Source organism: Phyllostomus discolor, chromosome 1, assembly GCF_004126475.2.
Source record: "Phyllostomus discolor isolate MPI-MPIP mPhyDis1 chromosome 1, mPhyDis1.pri.v3, whole genome shotgun sequence".
NCBI classification, from domain to species: domain Eukaryota; kingdom Metazoa; phylum Chordata; class Mammalia; order Chiroptera; family Phyllostomidae; genus Phyllostomus; species Phyllostomus discolor.
In genome coordinates this window covers 153,806,426-153,823,879 of record NC_040903.2, presented here as the reverse complement: position 1 = coordinate 153,823,879, position 17,454 = coordinate 153,806,426, and the positions used below count along the sequence as shown (strand labels likewise).

The 17,454-nt window shown below is 40.8% G+C and overlaps 1 protein-coding gene across 3 annotated transcripts in view; it reads right to left on the bottom strand.

Annotated features, from left to right (window-relative positions):
* EIF2AK4 (eukaryotic translation initiation factor 2 alpha kinase 4) overlaps positions 1-17,454 on the bottom strand; it is a 103,070-nt gene that overhangs the window by 50,840 nt on the left and 34,776 nt on the right. For all 3 annotated transcript variants that reach the window (XM_036031644.1, XM_028505948.2, XM_036031645.1), the window contains 6 exons: positions 16,682-16,839; positions 14,978-15,513; positions 8,105-8,211; positions 7,043-7,200; positions 3,428-3,867; positions 2,605-2,674 (listed from right to left, as the gene is read on the bottom strand). In XM_036031644.1, the coding sequence (XP_035887537.1) occupies positions 2,605-2,674; positions 3,428-3,867; positions 7,043-7,200; positions 8,105-8,211; positions 14,978-15,513; positions 16,682-16,839 (1,469 nt within the window). The remainder of the gene's footprint in view (positions 1-2,604; positions 2,675-3,427; positions 3,868-7,042; positions 7,201-8,104; positions 8,212-14,977; positions 15,514-16,681; positions 16,840-17,454) is intronic.

The following is a 17,454-nucleotide window of genomic DNA, read 5'->3' as shown; positions in this document are numbered from 1 at the left end:
TATCATCACAAGTCTTTTGCGCCTGCCTCCACCGAACACATGGCCATTTCTATTTTTGCCTTAGAGGGGAGATCAATGGGCAGAACACAGCCACTGTCCTTGAGCTGCGTACAGCATTCAAAAGGCAATTTTGCTATCATCTGAATCCACTGTATGGTCACTAGGTCTGTCACTGTACAAAACTGATAGGGAAAGCAGAAAACAAGTAGGCATTAAAGGTGTGCAATGTACAGAAAGATTCCACGTCAGTTCCTTCGTACCATTAATATCTTTCCACCGAAAGCAGAATGTACAGGCTAACACTGTAAGACTTCAGTTTTACTGGAACACCTTCCTTTGGAAACAGCAGATTAGAAATTCATCTTGGGCTAAAACCATTTAAATGGATCACATGACCAAAGAACATTCTGCCGTCTAGGCCACACTCTGGCAGACAAGCACTCCCACTGACAGCCACTGGTCCTCTTGACTACTTTCCGCATGGCCAGTCGGTCCCCTATAACTAATTTTCTAACTCATGTCCCTTTTTTCAAAAAATCATTTTCCTCATAGATGTATTTAAATGCTGCCCGGCTCCACACCCGGGTATAGAAAAAGCATTAAGCAGCGTTTGACCATTTCTAGTGTACAATTTTTTGTATGTGCGTGGAAGCATTTTTCAATGTCTTTTCCCTTGTCAAAGGAAAATAACTTCGCTCTGGAAACAACCACATCCTGCCTTTGAATCATTTATATACTCTAGGGATTATCTGTAGAGGATTGTTAGTCTCCCGGAGGCTTCTCCCCATTAATTAGAATGCCCCTGGGGTAGTACCTTTAGCGGAGCAAAACCAGGATCATCAATTTGGTGCCCTCATAATAAATAAATGCATAACTGATGGTAAAGTCAAGGAAGGTTTGCTCTAGCAGTTTAGAGCATTTATATGATTGTTCCTGGTTATATTTACAGTTTATAAATTTAAATCAAGAGGGTGATTTTAAGGGTGATTTTTTAAAATTAGTATTTTTTAATCATTTTGTATTTTCAATTACAGTTGACATACATTATTATGTTAGTTTCAGGTGTACACCCCGCTGATTACGCATTACATAACTTAATAGTGATTATCTTGATAAATCTCATACCCATCTGACACCATACTTTAGTAGTATTTTTATTTCATACTTTATTCAAGTCCCAAATCATATTCCTCCCTCTGCTGAGTTCCTTTATTACCTCTTTATCTCTCATTTGATATCTAACATATGCTACCTGGCTTATTTTTAATTTCATTTAATTTTTTTAAGGGTGATTTTAATAGAAAGGAAAGTACTTATAAAAACATTGGCTAATCCATTAAAACGTCCTTCAAATCAATTTAACTGCTTATCTAACAGAGTCTACATGTAGACTTTTAAAAATCTACTATGAATGTCCTTTATAATTATTAATGACTATATTTTTATTTCTGACAATAAACATCGCATTCATCCCCCAGATGCAGAATGCTTCTCTGCATCAACAGCTGACAGCCTCATGGTTACAAAGCTTCACCCTGGACTCCATCCATGCACCAGCCTCAGGGGGCTCTGCTGGCCTGGGCAGAGGGAAGAACAGAACTGAGTGGAGTTCAAGGACTAGAGTGGTGTTTTTCAAACTTTTAGGACCATGATCCACGTGAAGAGATAAACATATTTTATATCACACTAAGTACACATACTCATGAGAGAAAAGTTCCACAGAATTTACCCTTAGTGTGATAAATTTTAATCCCATACTTCTCTCTAAAACATTAAGAATAAAATAAAGCTGGTTGTGATCCTTGAAACTCATTTCATAACCTGTTACAGGATCATGGCTCAGTGGTAAAACACTGTTCTAGGAGATGGATTATGAAAATAAGAAATCAAGATTAAACACAAGGTATCAATTCACTTCTCTTTTCTAAAAGCAGGCATGTTTTGCCCTGGCCAGTGTGGCTTTCATTGGTTGGCTGTTGTCCTGCAAACTGAAAGGGTGCCAGTCCGATTCCCCATCAGGGCACATGCCTGGGTTGCAGGTTCTGTCCCCGGTTAGGGCACGCTCAAGAGGCAGCCAACTGATGTTTCTCTCTCACATCAACGTTTTTCTCCCTTCCTTCCCCTCTCTCTAGAATCAATTAAAAAAAGAAAGAAAATAAATGAAAAGCATTTTTTAAAAGACTTTATTATTTTTAGAGAGAAGGGATGAGAAGGAGAAGGAGGAGAGAAACATCAGTGTGAAAGAGAAACATCAATCGGCTGCCTCCAGCACATGCCTTGGGGACCGAACTATAGCCCAGGCAGGTGCCCCAACTGGGAATCAAACCGGCGATTCCTCACCTTGGGGTATAATGCCCAACCAATTGAACCATGCTGGTTAGGGCAAGTAGGCATGCTTTATTAGATGGATAAATTAAGTCCTATAAATAAACATGTGAATAGCACATATTTTAAATAATATTTTTAAGTGGAAGTTTTCTATATTTGCATATCATGTTAAGGTGTTAATATTTTACCTGCAGTTCATAACATCAAACATTACTGTTCTTACCTACCCACCCCACGATGAATAAAATGTGGTGTAATTTCTATTTATACATTTACCTGATTCTGGCTTTTACTGTTCTCATCTTCATTGTCAAAGATGATATCACTTTCAGAATCTGAAGCAGGTCTTAAAAAGAGAAGTAGAAAAATATAAAAGAAACCAAAATTCCTTTTATAATTTTGAAAATCAACACTGGTTAATGACGAGAAACCAAAGAGGCTAGAAACACGGTGCCGTGACCCTGCAGGCGTGACTCTGTCCACAATTGGATGCTGATTCGTGTTTCCTCAATACAGGAAATACAGAACTCTTGGTTCAAATAAAAATTGGCCTGAATAAATTTTCTGAAAAAATTTAATAGCTAAGAGTTATGATAAACTGTATCCAACTGGATACAATGAAATAAAGTCATGAAATTAAATGACTGGGGTAGATTCTGAGATAACTATAGTTTAAGATCGCAATCACTGGTGTGGTAACTTTTCCTGGGGCTGTGGTTGGCTCTGTTATCAAGACTCCAAACTAGTTATTCAGTATTCCAGAGCTGGAAGCCCTCATCTAAAAAAAGTGACCTTTAAAAAATTCTATTAAATGTATTAAGATGAGGTATTAGAGGAAATTTCTATTTTTCCTTTCTCTGGGGGCTTGGATTTTGGAACTACAGCAATGAGGGGAAACTCGTTGGGTTGTATTTGGTTACTCTATAAAAGTGGGTGTGATATTTTGTTTTCTCTATAAAAGTGGGTGTGATATTTTGTTTTTTAATGTGGTACACTGGACTAGATTTCTACTGAATCCCCTCTTCCCTGGGGTGAGCTCAGGGGTGATTAATTTGGGGGCAGGCCCCAGGCAGCACGCTGTTGAGTGCTGTGCTCTTACAGGAACGATTGCGAGAAGACACCGCCATGCTCATCCTCCTCGTCATCGTCCTCGTCGCTGCTAGAGCCCTGGCCTGCGGCAGGGAAGCGGGCACTGGCTGAGCGCTCGCCCGATGTGCTCCACTCCACTGAGCTGGTGAGGATGGGCGGCGGCGCTGCGGCCTCCACGCTGTTGGGGGCATCCGTGTCACTGTCGCCCACCTGCAGCCCGGGCACAGCTCGGCCATCCCGGGCCTGGGGCCCCGTGTTGTTGGGCAAAGTGCCTGGGCCCGCCGGCCGCTCGTGTTTCTCAATCCAGGCGTTGTAGTAGCGCACGATGTTCTCATGGTGTAGGCGGGACAGCAGCGTCACCTCGCCCTTGATCCGGCGGAAGTGCTTGCTGGCGGGGTTGATGGGGATGCGCTTCACCGCGTAGCAGCAGCCGTCCAGCTTGTTCTGCACCTGCAGTGTGGAAGGGGAGGGGCCCTGGTACTGCCAGTCGCTCAGAACCTTCTGCAGACTGGCATCCATAGCGCCACCAAGGAGAACCTGGAGTTCTCGGTGAAAACCAACAGATACAGTGTGGGACTCTAAAGCTGAAAAAAATCTTGACTGCCAAAAACTTAGAAAACATCTCACCCCAAACTAGATGTATTTAACTTGCTAAGAGCCCCTGGGGAAAACAATCTCCATTTTAACCATTAACTTTGTTGACAATTAGATCCTGGGGTTTCCAGTATCACATCTGCTATCTAAATTTCAAATATCATATCTGCTATCTAAATTTCTAAGTAAACCCTGTTATTTTCTTAACTTTGTTTTAAAAATAATTATTTTCTGTAGTGTAAGGTTTCATTAGATTTTAGTTTCTCTACTTTTTTTACATTTAAAGTCACTAAACACAAACTAAACTCCAAAATTTCAACAGACCTAAATGAAAACTCTAATTCTCAACTTACAAAGCTGTGTGAACTTACGCTAAATTTCCTTGAAACTTAATTTTCTCACCTATAAAATGCTGTCTACACCACTTCCCTTAACCTCAGAGGGGCACTGTAAAGGTTAAACGAGACGCGGGGACAAAGCACCTGCAACAAGGCTGTGCAGAGGGAGGTGCTCAGGAAGTGACAGCAGCTGGTATAATATCAACACATTTGTGTCAGCCCACTGACTCTGTTATAGAGACTGAAGACTTATCACTGACACATACTGAAACTAGAACAATATCATTAGGAACACAGTAAAATACAAATATAAGAGAAATACAAGTAAAAAAAAAAGGGCCTTTTATAAAATTCCATTCACTATTCTAGATCTAACCCTGCAGGTCAGTTGAGGTAATGAAAAGCAACAATTTGGCCACGGGCAGAGGGAGAAACTAGTTGATTACAAAAGACAAAAGAGCACATCATTCTTGTGTTTGGCTCCTAAGTTCCAATTAGATGACTGGAAAACTACTCGGAATGAGAAAGCAATACTATAAAATTGAGTTTCAGATGACTTCTTTTTGTTTTGTGGGAACAGTTGCAAGAACACATGCTTTCAAGTAAAATAGACATGCTTTCATCTTTTAGTGGATATAAGTTATCTTGAGCAAGTCACATAACTGTTCTGAGCCTCAGTTCCCTAATCTGGAAAATGGAACTAATATCTACTCATAAGAACGTCACAAGATTAAAAGATGTGTGTAGGCCACCTGCCACACAACCTGAAAGAAGGAAAGTGCTCCAGAAACCATAGCCCGCTGTCCTTTTCCTGTCACAATAACAGCACAGAGGACAGTGGGAAGTCTTAGCATTGTCTTTCAACCTCCTGTCTCAGTACACATCATATATTATGAGTCAATGACTGGGGAGTGGAGCTTGCTGTAAGAAAACTCCTAGGAACTCACTTATTTGAATGGAAAGTGCATCAACAGTAATGGGTCTAAATGCCAACAAAATGCCAGACCACTGAGCGGACTGCCCTGCCCTAACTTGCAAACAGAAATGGGGCATGTGGGTTATGGGTTCTCATAGGGAGAAACTACAGGGAAAAAAATTAGGGGCTTAAGTTACTATGTTTTTGTTATGAGAGCTTACAAATAATTTTTAAGTACTTATGAGGAATGAAGTTTCATGTTTTGCATCCAAGAATCTAAAATATAAAAAAGTTAAAGGACTTCATCAAAATATAGTTTGAGCTAGAAAGATACTACATACTTTAATCATTCACTTCTCTTGAAGATAACTGTGATGACCTGATCAGAATATCTGTCCCCAGTGTATCTATTTAATTTCCTAAATGTAACATCTACAAGTTCAAGAGAAAGTTGAAAATTTCCTACACTGAAACACCCTTTTGGAAAATTTGCTTAAGGTTGTCTTTCTGTCCCTGGTTACCACAGAAAATCTAATTCAATTCTTTTTTTTAGTGTAAAAGGCCTCCCATAGTAACACTAGTAATGCTTCCTTATAACACTAAATAAACATAAGCCCTGCTGATGGTGGACTCTTCCTTAAGTGTGGATAACATATATCTATATGAATTTAATACTATGATATTAATCTGGGTCTCCTAAATTTGAGCAAAATACTTAAGTTATATAGAAAGAGCTGAAACACTTTATCAAGGGACAGATAATAACAGAAGTCACCCAAACAGTCTGGCATGAAGAAGGAAAGACAGCATACCTTAATAATGTATCACTAATTTCTCCCTCATTAAGAGCTGGAAAATACCTGGCTGGCGTAGCTCAGTGGATTGAGTGCGGGCTGGGAACCAAAGTGTCCCAGGTTCGATTCCCAGCCAGGGTACATTCCTGGGTTGCAGCCCATAACCCCCAGCAACCGCACATTGATGTTTCTCTCTCTCTCTCCCTCTCTCTCCCTCTCTCTCTCTCTCTCCCCCTCCCTTCCCTCCCTAAAAATAAATAAATAAAATCTTAAAAAAAAGATATTAAACTATTAACAGTTTTTAAAATATTAAAAAAAAAAGAGCTGGAAAATAAAAACTACCAAGACCATGTGGGGCCATTTCCCAGTTGGAATTGTATTTTAGTTCTAACCTTGCATCCCTTTTATCTACAGCAACTCTGAGGAAATGGGAAAAAAAGAGAAAAATTTTCTTTCTGCACAAAAGCACACAGAAATGTTCTTCATGTGAAGGCCTTGACTCCACCTGGGCTGTCACAATATGTGGTTTTCACATCAGTAAACTGCATCAACCACGGGAAGAAGAAGGATGTGTTTTTTTTTTTAAACTTTGTATTTTTTAAAGATTTTATTATTTATTTATTTATTTTTAGAGAGGGAAGGGAGGGAGAAAGAGAGAGAGAGAAACATCAATGTGCAGTTGCTGAGGGCCATGGCCTGCAACCCAGGCATGTGCCCTGACTGGGAATTGAACCTGCGATGCTTTGGTTCGCAGCCCGGGCTCAATCCACTGAGCTATGCCAGCCAGGGCAAGAATGATGTGTTCTTAATGTGCTTAGTATAACTTTAAATAAAGCCTTTAATTCTATGAAGGTCAAGATGATCATAATTTCAAATGGTCAAATTCACCTCCCTCCCTGCTCTAAAAATAGAAGTCCACACATCTGCAGAAATGAAACAGAGTAGAAGCTCTAAAAGGGACTGGGGACAACTCTGTATCACACCTTGATGACAGCTCCAAAAGCTCCCTTGCCAAGAAGTTGTAATTCTTCAAACTCAATGAAATAGCGGGAAAACTGTCTCTGTGTCTCACTGAAGAATGCAGCACTGGGCAGCTGGTTGCGAGGAATAACAGTCTCAGCGTAATCTTGTCCTGCAGAGTCTGAGATAAAACAAAAGGCAAGAGATTTCTGGTCAAGACACGATTTGCCTCCTTGCACAACTAGGAGGGAATGGGGGAAAAGGTACAGGGATTAGGAAGTACAAATCGGTAGGTACAAAACAGACAGGGGAATGTTAAGAACAGTGTATGAAATGGAGTAGCCAAAGAATGATATGCATGACCCATGGACATGAACTAAGGGAAGGGACTGCTGGAGGGAACTGGGGAACCAGGTGGAGGGGGCCAAAAGGGGAAAAACTGGGACAACTGTAATAGCATAATCGAGAAAATATATACTTTTAAAAAAGGCAAGAGGCAAATGAGGCATTAAAATACAGGAAGAGCTGCAATATCCAACAACAATTCAAGTGCTAGAAGGAGCCCCAACCAGGAGTTTGAAAAACTCTACTTCTTACCTGGTGGACCTTTTAATACCTTTCTCACCTTGTCCTCTTTAACAGAGGAAGAAATATATAATTAGCCCAAGTTTACAGGTATAGGTAACTGAGACAGAGAGAAGGAAATGACTGGACAACAGAGCCAGAACCCAAACCCAGGTCTCCTGGTCCATCCCAATCTCAACGGACGTCCCTCAAGATGCTACTGAAGTAGCAGCAGGGAAACCCGGTTACCTGGTAGTAAGGGCGACAGGACAAGAAGGGTAACTGAACACTGAGAGAGGCTACACCAGTGAACACTCCATCAGCAGAGGCTGGAAAAGCCAGGATGGCGAAAACAGTTCCAGGCACGAAGGACACATTAAATGAATGGATTTATGCACAGCTCAGCATAAAACAGGTAAAATCAATTGATTCATGTAGTCCCTTCCAGTTTTAAGTTTATGTGTACTTTCAAAATAATTTGTCTCCAGCAGGGTATCATGAAAGAAAGGTAGAAGACTCACCTTCAGGACTTGGTTCCAGTAAAGGCATTTTTGGCTGAGGATTTATAAAGCTGTGTTGCAACAGCTGCTGAGGACTCCATCTTTCCTTGTCATCCAGGCACACACACCTCAGTGAGAGGAAAGAAAGAATCTCAGCGACACATAAATGCTAAGGTAGTTAATCCAAGGCATTTAACTATGGGTTTATTTTTTAAAAAATATGCATTAGAGAATTCATGTTACTTATGGACCAAATTGTACTCAGAAGTAAATTTAAATGAATACACTTTCCTGCAGGGCCCTGGTCAGGTAGCTCAGTTGGTTGCAGTGTCTCCTGATATGTCAAAGGTTGTGGCTTTAATCCCTGCTCAGGGTACATACAAGAATCAACCAATAAATGCATAAATAAGTGGAACAACAATTGATGTTTTCTTCTTCCTTTCCCCTCTCTTTAAATCAATCAACAAAAAAATTTTAAAAGTAAATAAACTTTCTTGCAGGATTTATATGTTGAGCACCAGGCTTGGTGTAAGTGGGGAATTAAAACAAAAAATATTTTTCCACAATTTCAGTTACCCACGGTCAACTGTAGTCTGAAAGCATTAAATGAAGAATTCTGGAAATAAACAACTTTAAGTTTTAAAGTGCACACCATTCTGAGCAACATGATAAAATGTCTCAGCATTCTGCTCCGTGGATCAGCCCTTTGACCAGCACACACACCACCTGCATCTTGTTTATCACACTGATGGTGCTTATGTTCAGGTAACACTTATTGTCCTTCCTTGTGGCCCCCAAACACAAGAGAAGCCTACTGCTGCATCACTATGCCAACATCACCCACCTTACTTCACCTGATCACGCAGGCACTGTAACTATCAGGTCACATGATGACAAGAAGGGTGAGTACAATGAGATGCTTTGAGAAAGAAAGACCTCATTCACATAACTTTTATTACAGTATATTGTTATAACTGTTCTATGTTATTAATAATTATTGTTGCTAATCTCTTACTGCTCCTAATTTATACATTAAACTACCACGAGTATGTATGTATAGGAAAAAACAGTATACACAGGATTTGTTTGGTACTGTCTGTGGTTTCAGGCCTCCTTGGGGGTCTTGGAACGTGTCCTCCTTGAATAAGGGGGCCCTACTCTAGTCTCCAGAGGCAAAAAGACTTACCCTCATAGAGCAAGTTTTAAACCACCCAAGACAGCATAAGTATGCTATGAATTTTCACTCCCACTGGTAGTTCAATGACTTGTCATGCTGAACCAAGCCTTTCCAGGCCCCAGTCACACAGTTTTCCTAAGGAAAAGCAAACTGGACAGCTGATGGCGGGCTGGGGCCCAATGTGGTAAACTTTAGCTAAAGCCTGTTCACCATGGTATGAAGCTGTTTAAGAACTACTTTGTAAAAGTCCCACTCTTTATCACATACTTTCTTTTAATTCTCGTTCCTTGAACTTATTAACTTACTGTTTATTTGTTTCTTGATGAATGAAAACAAGCCACACCTTTAACCCTGGGGTTCTCAAACTGGGGTCCCTGAATAGCAGCATCGGTATCAGCATCACCTGGGAATTGGTTAGAACTACAAGTTCTACTCTAAGGCAGTCCTAGCAGATCAGCAGCCCTGGGAGTCTGGGCAGCAATCTGTGTGTTAACGAGCTCTCCGGGTGGTTTCGATGCAGATGAAGTCTGAGAACCACTGCTCTAACCAATCTCAGCTGCTTGGCTTTCGTCACAAATGACCCAAGTAGCACCACTTGGTAGCACTTGACCCTAATTATAAATAATGCATTTAAAAGAATCAACTATCATTCTAAATTCTGGACTTAAAATTTATGTCTATATAAAGTGGTGACAGCAACTATCATAAATGGTAATATTTTATTTTTTATATCATAGCACTAAAAAGTAAAGCATTCCTATTTAATAGACTGAAAGTGAAAAAAAAAGATGGTGATAAAGCATTTGGATAAGATGCTATATTTCCCCTAAATTTAAAATTAATTTTTAATTTTGTCAGCTAAACATGAATATCTTCTCCTTGCAAATACTATGAAAACATTACTGATAATGATAAAGTCTTTGATAACTATCCAAACAAAATATAGTGTTTTGTGGATTTTGATTTTTTAAAATGACATCATCCTATACATATAGTTCTTCAATTTGCTTTTATCTTTTGACCACATAAAATATTCTGCACCCAATTCCACTGTGGAGGTAGTGGTGGGGGGTGTCCTCACCAACAGGTAATGCTCCAACACTATCTGGGTGTCCTATATTCAAGTCAACTCTGACACTATTTACCTAGAGAGAGGATCAGATCCCACAGGTTAAAGTGTTACCATAGATAGTTGACTAGTCATTAATAAGAAAGAGAGAAATTGCAGGGGTGAGGGGTGGGAGTGGGAAAGCGTACAGGGAGGATGAATGGCGATGAAAAATATTTTTTAAAAGCCAAAAAATAAAAATAAATAAAAGAGAGCAAAGAGAATTAGATATTGAGCTTAATCAACTGGGGAGCATAAGCTGCTTGCTTAGCCAGGAAGCTATAGCCACTACAGACTCACTCACACACTGCAGGGGACTGCTTCCGAGGAGAGTTAGGGTTATCCCAGGAGCACCGGAAATCTCCCCAGGCGCACTGGCCACCCTCTGGTACCGGACTGTTGGAAGGTAGAGGGCGGGGTGCTTGACTGTAACAGGCCTGTCAGTTAGAAGTCCTTGAAAACTTGGGAAGTTGATGGGTTATTTTGAAAAAGCTTCTGGTCTTTCCCAAGCCCAAGGTATATAATCCCAGGGGAACAAAGAAGTGTTCTCTGTCTCGGTGACCCCTACAGGCCCCGTTCTTTCTCGCAACCTCTCTCTCGCCCAGAGCACACACAACCGTGTGGGTCCAGCAGCCAGGGGGCCCACAGCAGACCACGTGGGCTCCAAAGGACTAAGCTTTAATATGAACCAGGCACTCTGGACACTGGCCTTTGTTTTGGCCTTGCTGCGGACACGGTTGGACTTTTTCCATGGCAAGAGAGACGGAGATGGGTCACAGTGGCCGCTTTCCACCCGAATAAACCTTGTCACACCACAATCTCCATGCACGGGTCCGTGAAATGCTTTTCTCGAGTTCCCATGGAAGGAAGAGCCTGATTTTCACTGGCAATGAAGGGCTCAGTCTTACAAGATTGTGTCCCCAAACTGTACTTTAGATGTCAACTGCAAGCCCACGTTGTCACCTGAGCTTCTGACCTTTCGGCTATAGATCAGAGGTTCCAATGACCTCCTAACTAGGTTTCTTAATTTGCTAAAGAGGCCTACAGAGCTCAAACGTTTCACTTACTAGACTACTGGTTTATTACGAGAAGACATAACTCAGGAACAGCCAAATGGAAGAGATGCACAGGGTCGGGTACATCAGAAGGGCGAAGAACTTCCACGCCCTCTGCAGACACCACACTCTCACTTTTCCAGCACCTCCACGTGTTCTCTGAAGTCCAGCCCTCTGGGTTTTTGTGGAGGGCTCGCTACATAGGCCTGACTGATTAAATAACTGCCCACTGGTGATGGACTCAACCTCCAGCCCCTCACCCCTTCCCAGAGGTCAGGGAGGTGGGTGGGGGTGGGTGGAGCTGAAAGTTCTAACCCTCCAATCATGTGGTTGGTTGGTTCTCCTAGCCAGTCTTAGTAGGTGTTGCCAAAAGCCATGCTATTAACATAACAAGAGACACCTTTGCTGCTGTCCGCACTTAAATTCTAAGGGTTTAGGAGCTCTAAGCCAGAAACAGAAACAAAGACCTAATATATAGTTCTCATTACAAATCACATCACACTATGTATCTTAGAGATCTCTCTAAGCCAGTACTTAGAAATCTTTTTGAATTTACCAGAACTTATTTACATATTCTCTTACTGCTGGACATTTAACTATTTCCAATTTTTCATGGGTACAAAAATGCTGCAGTGAACAGCTCTATACATGCCTTGTTGGGTTTCTGAAGTACCTTATCAATTCTAATTCAGCTATCATAGTAATGTGTTTGACATCACAATAAATCTGAATGAAGAAAATTATAAAGCCTACCTAAAAATAATTGTATCTTTGATTTTTAGAGACACTGAGATCTCAGCTAAAAAGATGGAATTCTCTGAGCCAATAATTTTGGCTCATAGGAGCCATAAGTAGCGGAGGCAAATGCTTGGTCAAGCTTTGAACCAAAAGGGAGGAAATGCCTGGAAAGATACACATTGGGTCCATAGTTCGCACTACTGAGAATGGAGATAAAACCGGACTCAGCACCGCCCAGGCCTAGGTATGCTGGAAGCACTTTGCAAGTGTGAGTTCATTTAATCTTCCTATTACCCTCATTTTACAGGGAGGAAGGCAGGGTAGGGTGGGGCATTTAAGTCACTCAGACCACAAGGGGTAGAGGTGGGATGTGAATCCAGCCATCTGCTTCCACAGCCTGGGCTCTTTCCTACTGATAGGGGCTTAAGACTTGGGAAAATTTAGCTTAAGGTAAAGAGTCATAAATCTAGCAAGTAATGTGTATGTTAAGTTTCTGTTTCAGTAATTACAGATAAGGCCTATCCTGGCACCTGAGAGAAAGCAGATGACCTCTTGGAGATGTCTGTACCAGGAAGAAGCAAGGGACTACCCTTCCCCCTTGGAGGCAACTGTTGAATTTCAAAGGCTTTCGCTGACACCTTGTTTGCCCTCCCCCAACCCCCTTATAAAAGATCTGGCTGGGAAAGAAAGAGCAAGATGGTTTGTTAGGGTATGAACCCACCATCTTCTCGGATCACCGGCCATCTGAATAAAGCGCCTATAAAGGATTCAATCACTGTCATTGCTTATTGGATTTGGTAGTGACAGGCGGCCCGAACGCCAATGTCTTTTCCCGTTACACTACCACAGAGACTGATCTGACACAAAACTCTTCTCCCAAGGATGTTCACCAATAAGCAAAAATATAACTACAAATGAAATGTTGATATTCTTGAGTTGTTTGTGAATTTTTGTTGTTTTTGTTGTTAACAGGGGGCTGGAGAGCAAATGTGGTAAAAAAAAAAGTACTGTGCTGTCCTTCTTAACTGAGCAGTCTATCAAACCACTCTAGGAAGAGAGAGAAATGTACAAAACATTCTAAAGGACAATCACGTTAACCGAATAAGAAATAGTGTAGAGCTCAAGTTCAAAACTGACAGTGCGTAGAGCTATTCTCGAAGAAAAGAACTAGGAAAGTTAGCTACTGAGTCTGTCCTTCTGCCATTTCATGTGAAAAGTGTGTTCTACTTAAACTTCCCAGTGTTGTTTTTAGAAATACATGATGTTATTGGTAACCTTCACTAAATTATTCTTGACTAATAAAGAAAGACAGACAGCTAAAGCTGCCATTTTGAAGAGTGAAATGAGTCTTTCTGTCAGTGATTCTATTACCACATTTCTTTTGATGTAGTTTTGGCCAACTGCATCATCAGGGTGCATTCAAATAAATATTTTTAAAGTTTTAGTGCATTTAATAGAAGTCATAAAAGATTTCTTTAGCAATCTTCAGCTGTTTATATACTTTAAGGAGAAAATACAGCATAAGAATCAAAGCTGGCCCCTTTCCACAACTGTACATATATCACAACCACTTCTATTTTGCACTACACAGAAACTATCTTATTTAAAGGGAAGTGCAGCTATTTTCACTTTGTAATGGGTAAAATAATGGGTGACAGGAAATAACAGCATGGATTAGGTCAAACGGCAGTTGGGATAGATGGAAATAGGAAAAGAAATGTGAAGAGTAAAAGGAAAGAAATGTAGGTGGTAAGTGAAATGAATTAAAATGAATGGTTGGGAAAAAGAAATAAGGAGAGAAGTAAGAGAGATTATTAGAAAGGAACGAAACCAGTGCAGGTTAACTTGCTGGAAATTTGGACTAGAAGAGTATCTAGAAAAACCCAACTTAAGGGATCTTATTTCCCATTTAATCCAGAAACAGAGAACCTAGGTGTGACTTGGACTGAGAACAGAGGCAGGGCTAACCTAGACAACACTGAATGGAAGGACCTCACAAAGACTGTAAGTCAGAGGAAAACTTCTCAGCAAGGATTCTCTCAAAGTAGATAAAACTTGGCTCTGTGGTCAAATGTGTACCTGTAATTCACAGGTGTTGGAAACCGTCTGGCTAGAGAAAGGAAGCATTTGTATTCTAGGGCTTGACTGAACAAGATATTGCTAATGAAGAAGAATGGTTAAGAACAACAGGCAGAATTACTCTCCTACAGCTGTTTTCTAAACATGAGGCCTTGCCTTTGACCCATTAGGAACCAGAATCAAAGGCAGACAGAGAGGCCCTTCCATTTGGAATACCTGGGGCATTTCCCACGCAGCCATCCCTATTCACTTCCTCCCTACAGCATAGAGACAGTCCCCAAAATGCAGTCTGAAAATCTATTATTGAGCCCAAGTGAATTTAGGAGAATGTGGGAGTTAAGGGAACAATAAACACAAGGAAGAAAATAGAACATGTGTGTCTGGGAAGGGATTGGGAGGACAAAGAATTAATTGTAACTCTGTTCCTCACTTTTTAGCTTATACATATCAAGATGTTTAGCCCTGGCTGGTGTGGGTCAGTGGATTGAGCACCAGCCTTCAAACCAAAGGGTCACTGGTTCAATTCCAAGTCTGGGCACATGCCTGGGTTGTGGGCTAGGTCCTCAGTAGGGGGCATAGGAGAGGCAACCACACAATATTGTTTTTCTCCCTTTCTCCTCCCCTTCCTCCCTCTCTCAAAATAAATAAATAAAATCTTAAAAAAAGGATGTTTAGCATTAAAACACAATAAAAGTACAAAAGTAAAGTGCAATTAATAGATTCTCAGTGATACTCACTTCTTTAGAAAGTCTTGAAAGTCAGCAGGTAAGTCATTAGGGATGGTCACAGGGTACTCTCCACATTCTTGTCCTTGGCTGAGGGAGAGCAGCAAAAGGCCAAGATGCCAAACATCCCCTTTCTTCCCTGTTTTATAAGGCAGGGCACTGTCACTAAAGCGAACTCGGGTTTGCTCAAACACATCCTCCTTGCAAATGTCTGCTAGGCGCTTAGAAATGCTGTAGTCCGTAATCTTGACGGTGCCCTCTGTGTCCACCAAGACATTCGATGTACTGAGAACCTTGTGCACCACAGAATTGCTGTGCAAATAGTCAAGGCCTGACAAGAGCTGAGCGGCATACCTGCGAAGCTGATGCACAGGGATGGGGCCCAAGTGGCTCATATGTGCAGCAAGGGAGACCCCATTAAAGTGCTCCACCAAAATGTGCACCACGATGGAGTCGTCTTGCTCTTTGAGATTCATTGCAAAGTAGCGTACCACATTGGGATGGCTCAGTTTTACCAGTGAGTTGAATTCTGTTTCTGCACCTTGAATCTGATAAGGAAAAAAAATGGTAATATTGGGTTGATCAGCATTAACTGGTGTTGCACTTCAAAAAGTGAAATATTTAATAGAAAATGTACTTTTAAAGGATAAGAGGAGGAATATACCCTAAACTGACCCCTCCTCTAAACCATATGGTCAACCTTGTAGTTCATAAAGATGGGAAAAATTTAGTTAATTCTCAGCTTCTCTGAACTCAAAACCTAGTGTGCAAATACTATAAAATTAGCCTTGGCTGGGCAGCTCAGTTGTTCAGAGTGTTGTCCTGATCCACCAAGGTTGCCAAGGTTGCGGGCTCCATGTCCAGCCAGGGTGCAAACAAGAGTCAACCAGTGAGTGCATGAGTAAGTGGAACAACAAACTAATGGCTTTCTCTTTCTCTCAAATCAATAAATAAAAATTAAAAAATAAATCACAAATATTATAAAATTAGTGAAGAGCTTTTAACATTTATTTTGCAATGAGGCCACCAAAAAAAAAGAAATATTAATTTTAAAATAACCCTTTCTGATTATGAAGATTCACTATCAAAATTTTAGTAAGTACTAATACAAAAGAAAAAAAACTCACAAAAGAAAGAAACAACAAATTATCTATGTGGTCACCACCCAAAGACAAGTGTTACAATTTTGGTATATTTACTTCCAGTGTCTCTTCTATTAGAAATACATGTACAATCTAAACACAAGGTTTTACCTACCTATTTTTAAATTTTTTTATTATGTAACATGTAAATATTCTCCTTAAACTCAGTATTATAAATTAACTCTAAAACTCTCCACTCCCCGGGAATTCAGTTTTTAAGCAATATTTCAAAAGGTTACAAAAGCCATGATTATGACGTACTATTTACTCCCAGTTGGAGAGATGGCTATTAATGCTATCACAGAGGCTGAGAAAGGAGGTTAAGAAAGCAGCTGCAAAAGTCTGGACCACATTGTGCAAGCTCTGAAAGAGCAGCAAGAAGCTGAGGAAACTGGTAAGGAAGGCGCTGGTCCCCCACCATCCCTGAGGTTAAATAGACCACATACCATTCTGATCATCTTACTAGCGAATCAAATCAAAACATCAGAGCAGTTTGTTTGTCATCTCCTAAAGCTCGGGGGGGGGGGGGGGGGGGGGGGGGGGGGGGGCTCTGTGAGCCCTCTTGGATGCCTACCTGCTTTTTGCACTTATCAATCTTCTCTTTTTCTTGACTGGTAAGGAAAGGACCAATTTTTTTCTGCCACTGAAGGACCCACTCATACAACAAGACAAAGCTGCCACTGGCTGTTTCCAAAGCATTGTAAACTAGTTTTCCAAGCTGTTCATCATAGGCTGTACATTAAAAGAAAATGTAATTAACTCTCACTGGTACATTTTCTGTGCAGAGTAAAGAAAGAGAATACACACACACATTCATTCACCATTGGGTGCCATGTGCTACTTAGGAAAAATAGGACTTCATATAACATATGCTCTTTTGTAACTAAGTTTTAATATTTAACAATATACTCTAAGCCCCCAAATATTAATTACTACAAAGGGACAATAATCAACAGTGAGATCTTAGTATCTGACGAATGCTTTCTACTAGGAGCCAGGATTCACAGTGCTACTCTCATAGCCAGGTCACCTCTGATGGCGGCCCTTCGGTGAGGCAGAGTGCCCTTACACAGCTGAACACCAGCTAATGTGACAGGAGGAATGTGGGAAGAGGACGTTCCATCCAGCTTGCTCCATCAACGTACATGAGGCTGCACAGTGTAAACAGGTCTTAGTAACCCAGAAATTTGAAAACATCAGTGATTTCCTAAACACAAAATCTGAATATATTCAGTAAATACAAAACTGGTTAACAGTTTCTAGGGAAGGAACCAGAAATGATAGTTTAACTTTGAATCTAGAAAGATAGATACATTTATTTAGTAATAGGCATATGGCTTTCACTTG